This window comes from Dromiciops gliroides, chromosome 1 (genome assembly GCF_019393635.1).
Source record: "Dromiciops gliroides isolate mDroGli1 chromosome 1, mDroGli1.pri, whole genome shotgun sequence".
Lineage (NCBI taxonomy): Eukaryota > Metazoa > Chordata > Mammalia > Microbiotheria > Microbiotheriidae > Dromiciops > Dromiciops gliroides.
In genome coordinates this window covers 310,422-324,779 of record NC_057861.1, presented here as the reverse complement: position 1 = coordinate 324,779, position 14,358 = coordinate 310,422, and the positions used below count along the sequence as shown (strand labels likewise).

The following is a 14,358-nucleotide window of genomic DNA, read 5'->3' as shown; positions in this document are numbered from 1 at the left end:
AACAGAAAAACAGAAGTTTTTCCCTTTTGTCCTGTTTCATTCCCAATATGACTAATGTGGAAATGGATATACATGGTTCCACATGTATAAGCTATATCAGATTGCTTGCCATCCTGGAGAGGGGGAGGGAAAAGAAGGGAGGAAAAAACATTTTGAAACTTAAAATCTTATGGGAAATGAATGTTGAAAGCTATCTTTACATGAAATTGGAAAAAAACACTCCTAAAATAAAATAAGCCATCTTTTAGGTGTTTCCAAAGATTGTTTGTGCCTCTTTTAATGTAAAAATTCTTCATTTTGACTGAAGAAATAGAATATAAATCAATTTACATTATGCCCCTAGGGAAAAGAATATATATTTAGGTATATGTGTCTTTCTATTAATACATAATTGTTTTCTTCAGGTGGAGAGACCAAGCTTGAAGTGAAGGAGATGGCTACAAAAGTGAACATTTTTCTGGAAGCATTTGGCCAATATAGATTTGGGAGTGATAGTGCCTGTGACATCACAAGAGAAATCAGGCCTCAGAACATTCACATTGGAAAAAAGTTTTATAAATTTAATCACTGTGGAAAGACTTTCAGAGAGCATTCTAGTTTTGCTGCACATCAGAGAATCCACACTGGAGAGAAGCCTTATGAATGTAATCAGTGTGGAAAGACTTTCACACAAAACTCCAGTCTTGCTGCACATCAGAGAATCCACACTGGAGAGAAGCCTTATAAATGTAATCAGTGTGGAAAGACTTTCACACACAATTCCAGTCTTGCTGCACATCAGAGAATCCACACTGGAGAGAAGCCGTATGAATGTAATCAGTGTGGAAAGACTTTCACACAAAACTCCAGTTTTGCTGCACATCAGAAAATCCACACTGGAGAAAAACCTTATGGATGTAATCAGTGTGGAAAGACTTTCACAAAGAGCAGCAATCTTGCTGCACATCAGAGAATCCACACTGGAGAGAAACCTTATGAATGTAATCAATGTGGAAAAACTTTCACACAAAACTCCAGTCTTGCTGCACATCAGAGAATCAATACTGTAGAGAAACCTTATGAATGTAAACAGTGTGGAAAGGATTTTACAAGCAGCTCCTATCTTGCTAAGCATGAGAAAATGCACACTGGAGAGAAACCTTATGAATGTAAACAGTGTGGAAAGACTTTCACACCAAGCTCCAGTCTTGCTGCACATCAGAGAATCCACACTGGAGAGAAGCATTATGGATGTAAACAGTGTGGAAAGGCTTTCACATGCCCCCAGGACACCAGGACACTGATCAGCTCTCAGACCCTGGTGCTGACTGGGTCAGTGAAGGACCAGACCAAGGAAGCTCAGGGGTTTTATTCTCACTTCTGTACAAGCCTTGGCCACTGTGTATGTGGGGGCCATGATTATAGTCATTAGATGGCCAGTCCTAATGAACCTCATCCTCAGGCTGCAGACCAGAGATGGTCAGGGAGGCAGAGTCACTAGAGCCAGAGAATCTCTCTGGAACCCCCAGGGTCAGCCATTAGGGCTATAGATGGTGAGCTTGGGGGCCTGGCCCTGGTGCTGTTGGTCCCACTGCAAACTGTCCATTCCAACGCTGCCACTGCTTCTGGTGCAGGAGACTGTGACTGACTGACCCAGAGACCCTGACACTGATGCTGTCTGAGTCAGCACATGCTGGGCCCAAGCACCTAGAAGGACAGAGAGGGAGAGCTGTGTGTCAGGGGCCAGGGACCCCCCACCTCTCCCCTCTGGGCCCTGGGAGCCCCTTCCTCTGAGACCCCTCAGGCTGGCACCTGGGCAGAGAGTGAGGAGGCTGAGCAGGTGGGGAGTCCAGGCCATGGTGGAGACCCCTGCTCCCCCCTCCCCCAGCTGTGCTCCCTGAGGCCCCTGAGCTGGAGCTGGGCCTGCCAGGTCTCTCTTATCTCTTATCTCCCCCAACCCTTCATGCAAATCTGCTCTTTGACTCCCACCCTGTTATGGTGCTAGAGGTAGGGCAGGACTGTGGGTGAAGCAAGGGGATGGCTACCAGTGCAGAGGCTGTGACTCTGTACCATGGGAGGGGCTGGGGAGGAAGCAGCTGCTGGACCACATACAGCCCAGTGAGCAAGTATCAGGTCCAGGGCTGCCCTTAGTGTGGTTTGAGACCCACCAGTCCCTAGCCCCACACTGCCCCCCTGGTGGTCAGCTCTCAAATGTCACCCTCTCTGGTCCAAGTACTGCTCTGACTGGTGAGGGCACCAAAGTAGAAGTGCTTTGATGATCTCAAGGTACCAAAGCCTCACGAAATTCTCCCTGTAATTGCTTGTTGTTTTTCTACAAGGTTCCCACTGCATAATTTTTTAAAAATCTTGTGTCGTCTTTTACATAGAAATCTTGCTTGTTGTATTTACTGGATTTACAGCAAGTCCCAGTGCCCCAGGCATTGAAGAGGGAGCCACAAGTACCCTGGCTCTTGGGACCCCAGTCTCTGACCACAGGGCACTTAGAAGGAAAGCTGAGCAGGGTCAGAAAGGGGGCCTCCAAGGCTCCTGGCCTGAATGGGCCAATCAATGAATAAACATGAATTAAGCACCTACTAGGTGGTGCACTGAGTGGATAGAGAACCTGGCCTGCAGTCAGGAAGACCCCAGTTGAAATCCAACTTCAGACACTTACTTGCTGTGTGACCCTGGGCAAGTCACCTAACCTGTTTTCCTCAGTTTCCTCATCTATAAAATAAGCTGGAGAAGGAAATGGCAAATTACTCCAGTACCTTTGCCAAGACACCCCTGAAAGGGTTCCTGAAGAGTCAGATGCTCCTTAAATCCTTGAAAACAACAAGAAAACAGCATCTTATATTTATATTATTATTATCTTAATATATCATATATTTTGTTATTTCCTTAGTTTCTAGCTTACATCCTGCCAGGGACAGGATAGCTATGCCATAAATCTTAGCGTTGCCCTCCCCACCCCCAGCCCAACTTGAGCTCATTGTCAGCTCTTGATCAGAGTATTCTATAAGTCATGCCATTCTATGATTGGGTTAGATGTCACTTATAGATTCTAAGTCCTGATGACCAACCAGTGGAAGTCAGTGTGATGAAATAATGGGATTTAGCAGATACTCAAAGACCCACCTGGAGATTAATCTGGACTGATTGAATCAAGTGAGAGTGATTGACTGCTGATTAGCCTACTTCAAGTTGACTGGATTGTAATCACACCTGGCTAGCTCTTAAGAAGGTATTGTTCTCAGAAACTAGACTGTGAACTCAATTTGAGAACACCTTCAAAGCCAATGGATTTGGACAATGCCAACCAATCAGCTTGAAGCAGTGTGTAAGGACTGCCTCTGTTCCAGACCTATAAAAAGCTTCCACAATCAGCTTGCTAGAGTTCCTGATTAAAGCAGGCTCCTGGAGGAGGACTTCAGTAAGAACCCAACCAGGCTGGAACTCTAGGCTAGACTGGTGCTGAAGCTTCTGATTTAAGGCGACCACAATTTAGATTTTAAACATCACATCGGACAGAGGTGGGAAGGGATATTGCGTTAGGATCTGTCGAATATTAAAATATAGTTTTTGTATCTGCCTGTCTCATACAAATAGATCATAGAAATAATCTTTAATCTCTCCTACAAAATGAACAGATCAGAGAAATTACAATATCTTATAATATCTCCTACCAAAATCACATCAGAGAACATGATACCTGTCCTCCTATGAAACAGATCTGAGACAGAGAGAAAAACAATATCAATTTAATATTTTGTCCCATGATCATGTGGAGACTTCCCTAAGAGAGAAGCTCAAAGCTCCCCCTTCTTTCTAAGGGTTTTTAAGGTTTATTGGTTCACTGGTTACAGAATAACTTCCTTGGCATGATACAGATCAACCCATTAGAAATGTAAATCAGTTAAACAATACAAATCAGTGTAACTGCTCAACTTAAAGAAGATGCTATGGATAGACAGGTGGAAACCAGATGGGTAGGTCAGAGACAAGGAGGTCTCTCTTCACTTCCTGGGGAAAGAAGATAGTAAATGGGAGTTTTAAAGGGGCATTTGACTTTGTTTATTCTCTTGGAGAAAGTAAATAGGAACCCTCTGGTTCACTTTGAAGTCTTTGAGCGTTGTGCTCCCATTAATCCAGGGTCTCATAAAATCCTTTTGGATAGTCAGGTACCTCCATCAAGTCCAGGTGATTCATATATTCATATTAACAGATCCTATGTAATACTTTGTTTCTGAACTGGTGCATGCACACCCACCATACACTGGTATGTGCCTCTTTCTCGGGAAAGAAATTCAACTTTTTTTTTCTTTAACTCTCCGACTCCAGGTATTTATTTTGAGTAGGTGGTCTTTTCTCCCACACAGGTATCTCAGAGAACTACACCTCTGTGCCGTGCCTTTGCCCCATGAGAAGTAGTTCAAGGATTTCTCTCTTGGTTTCCTTTCCCTAGCGCCTAAATAACATATTAATTTATTTTATTTTATTTGTATTTATGTGCAAGAGGGTGTAATTCTTTAACGGGGAATTCTTAAGAACCCCAACCCCCCCACCAATTTCCCACATAACAGGATTCATGGCATGAGGGACAAAACAAGCAGAAAGAAGTGGCATTCCTTACCACTGGGGTCTCGTGAGCAGCCCATGCTACCTCATACTCCTCCCCCCACCCCTCTTCTCTAAACGTAGAAGGAACCTTTCCTGGGTCTCTTGGGAAACCAGGAGGGCAAGATAAGCAGGAAGAGAATTCCAGGCATGAAGGCAGCTTATCAAAGTCATTTGTCAAAGGCTCTAAGTCCCCTCTGCAGCCCTGCCTGGGACACATCATGGGGACAGCAGGAAAGCCCCTTTGCCTCTGTATAGCCCAGGATGTTCTGGTGCCAGACTTCCTGGTGTCACAGGGTTTAGACTTCTCTCTCCTCCCCTTGATGCTAAGCCTTTGACTTGCCTCTCCATCACTTTCTCTAGTGCCCAATAAAGGTAAAGGACTTTTAAAATTCTAATTGGATTGTGTGCCACCGTGTTATTATTATTATTATTATTATTTGGTGAGGCAATTGGGGTTAAGTGACTTGCCCAGGGTCACACAGCTAGTAAGTGTCAAGGGTCTGAGGCCGGATTTGAACTCAGGTCCTCCTGAATCCAGGGCTGGTGCTCTATCCACTGTGTAACCTAGCTGCCCCTACAGTGTAATTCTTTACAGAGGAATACCTAAGGACCCCCACCACCTTTTTCCCCCCACGAAACTGTCGTGGTCGTCGTCGTTGTTGTTTTGCGGGGTAAAAAGGGTTAAGTGACTTGCCCAGGGTCACACAGTAATTAAGTGTCAAGGGTCTGAGGCTGGATTTGAACTCAGGTCCTCCTGAAAGCAGGGCTGGTGCTTTATCCATTGCACTACCTAGCGCCCCCTGGGGTTTGTTTTCTTTGCAAGCTGTGTTGAGAGAAGCCCTTTGTAATAGGGGAAAGCTGAAAAGAAGGACCCCAAGACTGGCCCCGGGGAACATATTATATCCCCTGCAGCCCACCTGGCACCAAGTCTGACCTAGAGCATGCAGGAGCCCTGACTGTTGTGATCAGGCTATGAATCGTGGGGCAGAAGAGAGGGGCAGAGGGGAACCCTTAGCAGGGATGGCATCAAGGTCAGGAGGCTCTCTGGGGATGGGCATGGGGGGCAGCAGGGGGAGTGCGGGACCCGAATTCAGGTGTAGCCACAGACACTCTCCAGCAAGTGAGCCTCAGTTTCCCCTCTGGGCAATGAGGGCAAAGAGAGCCTTGATTTGCGAGGGTAGTGATTAGGGTCCAAGGACACGGGACAGGTACAGAGCTTGGCAAACCAATGCCAGTGACCAGTGACCCTTCTGGGAAGGCAGGAGCGGGTTCCCACGCCTCTGGGGGAGGGGCAGGTCTGGGGAGGTCAGGGGTCATCCTGATGTGGGCTGGAATTTTGGGTCAAATTGATTGTGAGTCGTCCCAAAAGAATTACAAGACTCAGTTTCCTAAGTTTTATTGCAATATTGTGGGTGACCACAGGGAGAGAACCAGAATATTGGAAAGGTATCTCTCCAATAAGGAGAGGAAAGACAGTTACATTTATAGTATGGATAAATTGATTATCAGTCTCATTATGATAATCTCCACCTTGGGGAGGTACAAGGGAGGGTCTGTTCTACTCATTATAATATTCTCCACTTAGGGGTGTTTCAGGGGAGGGCTTATCCTAATTTGGAGTTCCTGGGGTCCTAAGCCAACCCCGAGGTGGGTACCTTTTTCAGTGGAGGTGTGTTTTGGGGTTTACGCTTCTTGAGGTGAACCTGGGGGCAAATTTGGCCTTTTCTGCGCATGTCTCTTTCCGATTCCCATGGCTAGTTTCAAAATAGAATCATTTTTCATTAGAATTTCTATGGGTTTTCTTTTTCCTTTATTGTTATTTTGACCTGACCCTTCTGGTCTCTTACGGATGTTGATCACAATGGGTACGAGAACCTGACATAAGTTATCCATTAACTGGGATCTGACTCCCTTTTAGAGCTAATGTCTGTACCAGAGCTTGGGTCTTAGGATTTTCTATTAACTCTTTTTTTGCCTCCTACATCAGTCCCTTCCTCTGTGTTCTACACCCCAAACCCCTCTGGGAAGGCAGGGCCCGGACTCCCAGGCAGAGTTGGGGAGGAGAGGGGGGCGAAGCAAGTTCTGCCTGGAGGAGGCAACCGCAAGGCCAAAGGAGTCAGGGCCCCCCACAACCAGCTCCGGGACCCTGGGCGGTGCCCGAGGGACCCCAGCGAGGGCCAGGAGGCGGGGGATTAGAGGGAGAGACGCCCGCAAACAGCCCAAGGGACTGGGAGAAGCAGGACCTAAAGGAACGGCCATCATGCGGTTCCCACAGGACCAAGCCTAGGGGATGAGGGCTGCGGCCCGCGGGAGCCAATGGAGACGAGGAGGGGGAGGGAAGAAGCAGCAACGGCGCTTCTCATTGGCTAAAATTCCTAGGGCCTCCTGCACCAGGGGTCGGGGAGCAGGAGGGAGAAAGGTGCAGAATGCGCAGGCGCCGCTGAAGCTGATTTCTCCCACCCCCCCGTCCCACAAGCTGTTTCCGAAGGGGTTGGTGGCTGACGCTCCGCCCCCCTCGCTGATCCAGCCAATGGCCGCCTCGCTGGCTGAGGGAGCGACTGCGCAGACGCGGAAATTTCCACTTCTGTGTTCCTGAACTGGTTCTGCCTTATTAGCTCTTGGTCCTGGGTTTGGGAAGAGGCGGAGAGAGGTGGGGGGCCACGGAGACACCCCCCCCGCCCCCGCCCTGGCCTCCTGTCCTTCTCCGCGTCTACCCCCCCGCTCCTTGGCTACTCTCTGAAATGGGGCGAAGCCTCGTGGCCCCTGGAGGGGGTAAGTGAGGCTGCGCCGCCCCGTCCCTTATTTACCCCTTCACCCCGCCCCCTTTGTCTGCTCCCCGCCCCCCCTCCCCTTGTACCTCCGCCCCTCCTATCTCCCCTTCCTCTGCTCCCCAAATCCCCTGGGGCTCCCCCCTCCTCCCTTATTGGGGTTCACATGCCCCTGCTCCCCTGCATTCTTAGGGTTTCTTCCCCAGGAAAGGAGCCCCCAGCCTCAGCTCTGCAGCCCTCTCCCTAACAAACCCCCACCCAAGGCTCCCTCACCCCCCCCCCAGGTGTCACTGCCCCTCCCTCCTCAGGTGGCCAGCCATTTCCTCGGAATCTGGGGTGGGGGGAAGGGGCAGGGACCACCACGGTCTCGGCTTTCCCTTCTCCTTGGCATCTCTGGCACCTGGAATGCAGTGAGGCACACAGTAGGTGCTTCATCAATGCACGTTGAGTTGCCCCAAGCCCTGGAAACAGACGTTCTCCTCCTGGTGTCCCCTGGAGCAGGGAGGACTATGGGCTTTCCAAGGCCCAGGGAGGTCTGGGAGCTGGGAGGGGGCAAGGGCCAACCCCTCCCTCCCACGGCTCCCTTTTCCTTTCTAGCTCAGCCCCCTGAGACCCCACGGGCCTGGGTACAAGCCAGAGCAAGGAGGAGGAAGGAGGGAAGAATGGGCCCCAGGCTCCTGGCCCCCAGAGCCCCCCAGGTAAGCAGCCTTGGCCTCTCCCTGACATGGTATCTCAGGTCACAGGGAGCAGACAGCTCCTTTCTCCAGTGCTCTCTGTCATCAGGGCACCTGGGCCCAGCAGCCACTCAGTCACCCAGTCAAGCTGCCTGGCATCCAGGAGGCACTTAATAAATGCTGGTTTCCCTGACCTGACTCAGCAGCTGGGGCAGCCCTGAGATGAGGCATCTCCTGGGAGACTTTGCCTGAGGCTCCCCATGGTTACTGCTCTCTCCCTCCCTCTCCCCAAATGTCCAGATTCAGTGGCCTCTTCTCAGGCCTCCTCCTCTCTCCCCTGGCTCAGGGTCCTGACCCTGCTCCCTCTTGGGACCCTCCTCCTCCCTGTCTGACCACTCCTCCCTTCTCTGTCTCCTTGGCTGGGTCCCCATTCATGCCATGTCCTCTGTCTGAGAAGCTTGTCCCTGGCTCAGCCTGGCCCTTCTTCTCTCTTCTCTCTCCAAGCTCTGTCCCTTGGGGGTCTCATCCCAGGCTGTGGGTTCCAGTCCTGCAGCTACAACTACAACAATAGGACTTTTTAAGCAGGATGGCCCCTGGGCCTCCCCAGCTCACCATATCCCAGGGTAACTCAGCATCTCCCCCAAACCCTCCCTGATTCTGAACCTGGCTCTTCCTGTGGAGGAGACCACCCTCCTCCAGGGGCCCCAGGCTGGCACCCTCACTCTTCCCTGTAACTGCTCCCTCCCTCTCTCTACCAGGGGCTCCCTGTTCCTCCCTTTGGCATTCAATGCTCTGCATACACTGAGCACTTCCTGCCTTCCCCTTGTCTTGGTGGGTTAACCTCCTCCATGCCTCCTGTGCTCCAGCCAGCCTGGCCTGTTTGCTCTGACTCACACCTGACCCCCCATCTCTCCTCTCTGCCTTTGCTTCCCCTCCCTGCCTACAATGCTCTTCTCCCCTCCCCTTGTCCCTCCTGCAGTCACTGGCTTATTGCTTCCAGGCTCAGCTCAAGCCCAGCCTTTTACAGGGGCCCACTCCTGGCCCCTCAGCTGCTGGTGCCTTGCTGCCCACCCTGAGGACTGTTGGGGCTTTTCCTCTGCATCCCCCCACCATGGACCCCAGTGCCTGGCACAGAGATGGCCCTTAACAAAGGCCTGTTGCTGGGTTCTGGGGCCTCTGGGAGAAGACTGGCACTGGAGACCCTGAGCTGTTGAGTAGGAGGCCTCATGGTCTGGTGGAGAGACCTTGGTCAGGGTCTGGAGACAGGGATGGGAGCCCCAGCTCTGATCCTGTGTGTGTGACCCTGAGCAATCCAGGAAGCCTTTCCTGGCCTCAATTTGATCATCTGTAAAGTAGGGCTGAGGAAGCCTGGTCTTCCCAAGGTGGTTGTGAGGACAGTGTTGTCTCCACCTTGTCTGTCAGTGGCCAGGGGCCTCTTGTCTCCCCCTTTTCACTGTGAGCTCCCTGAGGGCAGGGACTGTTTTTGTCCTGCTTTGTATCTCCAGGCTCAGCACAGAACCTGACACGGGGTAGACCCTCCATGAATGCTTATTGCCTGGAGGATGACTGTTACATGACTTTTACATGACTCCCATCTGGCACAGCCTGAGGCATGTAGGAGCTCCCCCTAAAGATCTGCCTTGGGACAAGGAAACCTGAATGTAGGAGGAATCAGTTCCTCTCATTCCTGCCCCTGTTAGGGTCCCTGGCTGAGCATAAATGTATTTGTTGTTTCAGGACTCAGTGAAGTTCAAGGATGTGGCTGTGGACTTCACCTGGGAGGAGTGGGGCTACCTGGACACTTCCCAGAAGGAGCTTTACTGGGAGGTGATGTTGGAGAACTACAGGAACCTGGTCAGCCTGGGTGAGGAGGCTCCTCTGGGAAGGCCTGGAAAAACCAAGGCCTTGTCCAGCCCAAAGCAGGGGGCTTCTGCTCTCTCTGATCCCATCTGAAGGGCTCTGGCTTTGTATGTTTGGAGTTTTACTGCTCAGTTGTGTGATCCCACTGCATCTCTGTTGTCCCTCAGCCCAGACAGGCTTTCTAAAGTCCCAGGGCAAATATCTGAAGCCAAGAAAACTCCCTGGTACCTCAGTATTGAATGGCTCAAATGAACTCATTGTTGTCCTAAATCCAACTTCATTCTGTTCCCATTCCTTTCTCTTCCCAGGAAAACAAACCAGATCATCCTTGAGATGTTTTCTATTTGGTCCTCTTATATCCCCCAGACTAAGTGGGCCTTCCTAGCTTGCTCCTCTCAAGCTTGCTTAACTCACCCTTCCCATCACTTTGTCATTTCCCATGACTAGGCCGGGCAGATCTCAAAGTGGATGTGATCTCTCAGCTGGAGGCAGGAGAAGCACATGGGATTCCAGTGGATAGTGTCCTAAGAACCTGCTGGCCAGGTGAGTGAGGGACTGCTGGGGAATTGAGTACATGGCACACACCCCTCTGCTCCTCTCCATCATTCAGTCCACTCAGAATGGGCCCATTGGTGATCAGCTGCATGACTTTATGCTCATGAAGTCTTCTCCCTGCCATACATCTTTTTTTTTTTTTTTTACGGGGCAATGGAGTTAAGTGAATTTCCCAGGGTCACACAGCTAGTAAGTGTTAAGTGTCTGAGGCCGGATTTGAACTCAGGAATTCCTGAATCCAGGGCTGGTGCTTTATCCACTGCACCACCTAGCCGCCCCATCCTGCCATACATCTTACAGATAATTTCTTCCCTACCCTCCAGTTTGTTTAGATGATGTCCTTCCCCTATTATGCCAAAATCACTTGGTATAAATAGAAATGATCTCATTTTCTTGGTATTTTCAGAATTCAGAAGTGTTTTTACGCTTCAGATGGAACTTGAATTTTTCGGTTTTTGTTTTTCAGTTTTGGAAAGCCAAATGGACTCATTTAGAATGGGAGGTATAGAAAACCACCTGTTCTTTGACCCAGGAATCATACTCCCATGACTCTCACAGGTGTAATATTTAATGCTGAATTTTCCTCAAAACCAAAAAAAAAAATTAAGCTAAATTGTCCACATAGTTGTAGGAGTCAACAATTATCTGCATTTCCATTGATTGTTCATTATTTGGCTCTATTTCCCCCTCTTTAGCTAAGAATATTAATGGACCTAATGACAGTTTAAGCTTGGTGAATTCAAAGACATTTCTAAAGACCTAAGAATTTGTTTTTTTTTTCAAGTGAAAACAATATGTACATTCCTTATAACACCAGAATGCTGGGGACAGGGAAACACAGAGCAAAGCTTATTTATCAAAGGAAAAGGATTCTTTTCACTTTTTCTGTCTTTCAGATTGGGATGTCAGGCCTCATACCAAGGAGTCACCTCCAAAGTTGAGTGTTTCTGTGGAAGACTTATCTCAGCAAAGGTCTTTGTGGGATGATTCATGCAGCTCCAAGATGGGAAAAGCCCAGGACTATTATGGCAGGTTAAGGAAAGGGCAAAGCAATGAGGAGAAACATTCTAGACAAGGAAAAGCAATTCAAGCAGAACCTGCCCAAGAATTGAGAGGCTCTGAACATAGTAAATACAGCCAAACCTGTAGCCCAGAGCCAGTCAGTTTTCTGCACCAGGGAATATCTGGAGTAATGAAATTCCATGAAGGTGCTATTCAGAGAGAGACCTTCACCATGTCTTCAGACCAAAGTCAGTGCAATCAAATGTCTTCTCAGAAGTATTCTAACCTAATCAAATGTCAGGAAACCTTCAGTTATACTTTAGACAGCAAGAAAAAATGTGCAATTTATGCTGAAGAGAAACTTCATCAAAGTGGAAATTCTTTCCTCCTTAATAATGAAATTACTCCACACCACAGAACTGATACAGGGAAAAAGTCTTGTATGTTGAGTAAATGTGGGAATATAGATCTTAACCAACATTCTAGTATTCATGATGAAAAGAAAGTTTATAAATGTAGTGAATGTGGAAAGGACTTCCAGCATAAGGTAAATCTTAAACAACATTGCAGAATTCATACTGGAGAGAAACCCTATGAATGTAAAGAATGTGGGAAGACATTCAGACAAAGTGCTCATCTATCTCTGCACAAGACAATTCATACAGGAATAAAACCTCATGAATGCAGAGTATGTAGAAAGGCATTCTCTCGAAAGTCACATCTTATACGACACTACAATATTCATACTGGAGAGAAGCCTTTTAAATGCAGTGATTGTGGGAAAGCCTTTTCCCGCAACACAGCCTTGACTCTACATCAGAGAACTTACACTGGAGAGAAATACTGTGAATGGAAAGAATGTGGGAAGAAATTCAGACAAAGTTGTCAATTTTCTCTGCACAAGAAACTTCATACAGGAATAAAACTTTATGAATGCACAATATGTAGAAAGGCATTCTCTGGAAAGTCACATCTTATACGACACTACAATATTCATACAGGAGAGAAACCTTTTAAATGCAGTGATTGTGGGAAAGGCTTTTCCCGCAACACAGCCTTGACTCTACATCGGAGAACTCACACTGGAGAGAAACCCTATGAATGCAATGAATGTGGGAAGGCATTCATAGTAAGTGCTCAACTTTCTCTGCACAAGACAATTCATACGGGAATAAAACCTCATGAATGCAGAGTATGTAGAAAGGCATTCTCTCGAAAGTCACATCTTATAAGACACTACAATATTCACACTAGAGGGAAAACTTTTAAGTGCAGTGATTGTGGTGAAGCCTTTGAACTGAGCATAGCACTGACTCGTCATCAGAGAACTCATGCTGGAGAGAAATCTTATGTGTGCAATGAATGTGGGAAGACATTCAGATCAAGCTCCAAACTTTGTCTGCACCAGAGAAATCATACAGGAATAAAACCTTATGAGTGCAGTATGTGTAGGAAGGCATTCTCTGCAAAATCAAACCTTACAAAACATTACAGAATTCATACTGGAGAGAGGCCTTTTAAATGCAGTGATTGTGGGAAAGCCTTTTCCCAGAGCACAGCCTTGACAGTACATCAGAGAACTCACACTGGAGAGAAACCCTATGAATGCAGTAAATGTGGGAAGGCATTCATTGTAAGTTCTCTACTTTCTCTGCATCAGAGAACTCATACAGGAATAAAGCCTCATGAATGCAGAGTATGTGGAAAGGCATTCTATCAAAAGTCACATCTTACAAGACATAGCAATATCCATACTAGAGGGAAAACTCTTAAGTGCAGTGATTTTGGGGAAGTCTTTGAACAGAGCACAACACTGACCCGTCATCAGAGAACTCAAACTGGAGATAAATCCTATGAGTGCAATGAATGTGGAAAGACTTTCACCCAGAAAGGTCTTTCATTACATATTAAAAGAATACATGCTGGAGAGAAGTCTTAGGAATGTAATGAATGTCAGAAGGCATTCTCACAGATCACAACTTTAACTTAACCTCATAGAATTTGTGATGGTGAGAAACCTCATTGTTAAAATCTTGGAAACCATACTTTTATCTGGAAGAGACTCCTTGACAAAATGACTTAATATTAGACAGGAATCATAGGCATATAGTGCATGTGGAAAGCTCTTCACTTAATGGTGGTCAACCATCTCTCTTGAGTAGGTGGGTCACTGACTAGAGATGCAAGTGAGGCATATATTTTCACAAGTAACTAATATGTTACCTTATTTTCCTACCTTGACAATATTTGTTACAAAGGAACTCTTGATTGGGAAGGGGAGATTCTGTAGTGACAGCAATGTATCCAAAAAGCAAAGGGACCATTAATAAAAGAAAAACTGTAAGCACAGAACTTCCTAAATACCTTATTGCTTCCAATGTGAAAGACAGATGAAGGGGAGACAATAGCATAGTAAAGAAGATGAGATTAGAACAGTTTAGTTACTGCTTGATGTCTTATTTTTCTATCTTGATAATACTTGTTAGAAAGGAACTCTTGAAAAGGGGAGATTCAACAGTTTATCTAAAAAGTAAAGAAACCATTAATAAAAAGAAAATTAGTCCTTTAGCCAGAGCATAGTGTTGAATTTGAAGGCAGATTTAGTCTATTCTATTGGTAGTGTGGGGACCAATTTTTAATTGGGGAGTGCTAGCTAAGCGGCTCGCCGCAATATTGGGGCAAGGAAGGAGACCAGCAGCCTCCCTCAAAACAGAACAAGATTTATTTTAACAAGAACGAACTTTAAAAAAAAAACAAAACACAAACAGGATCAGTAGGATCAAGGGAAAGGAAATAAAATGGGGAAAGGGAAATTATAATACCTGAAAAAATACCATCTCCCAGGAATCAGCTGAAAATACACAGCAGAATGCCTGTCGCTTTCAAGCTTCCACCTAGAA

The 14,358-nt window shown here is 47.3% G+C and overlaps 2 protein-coding genes across 2 annotated transcripts; both read left to right on the top strand.

Annotated features, from left to right (window-relative positions):
• The first annotated feature begins 433 nt into the window (after positions 1-433).
• LOC122731620 (zinc finger protein 2 homolog) lies at positions 434-1,411 on the top strand. The gene has a single exon (XM_043971884.1). It carries the CDS (start codon positions 434-436, stop codon positions 1,409-1,411), a length of 978 nt encoding a protein of 325 aa, XP_043827819.1.
• Positions 1,412-7,274: 5,863 nt separating this feature from the next.
• Positions 7,275-14,184, top strand: LOC122754066 (zinc finger protein 260-like). The gene is made up of 5 exons (XM_044002073.1): positions 7,275-7,371; positions 7,965-8,065; positions 9,779-9,905; positions 10,349-10,444; positions 11,353-14,184. Exons 1-5 carry the CDS (start codon positions 7,341-7,343, stop codon positions 13,395-13,397), a joined length of 2,400 nt encoding a protein of 799 aa, XP_043858008.1. The 5' UTR covers positions 7,275-7,340; the 3' UTR covers positions 13,398-14,184.
• The last annotated feature ends 174 nt before the right edge of the window (positions 14,185-14,358 follow it).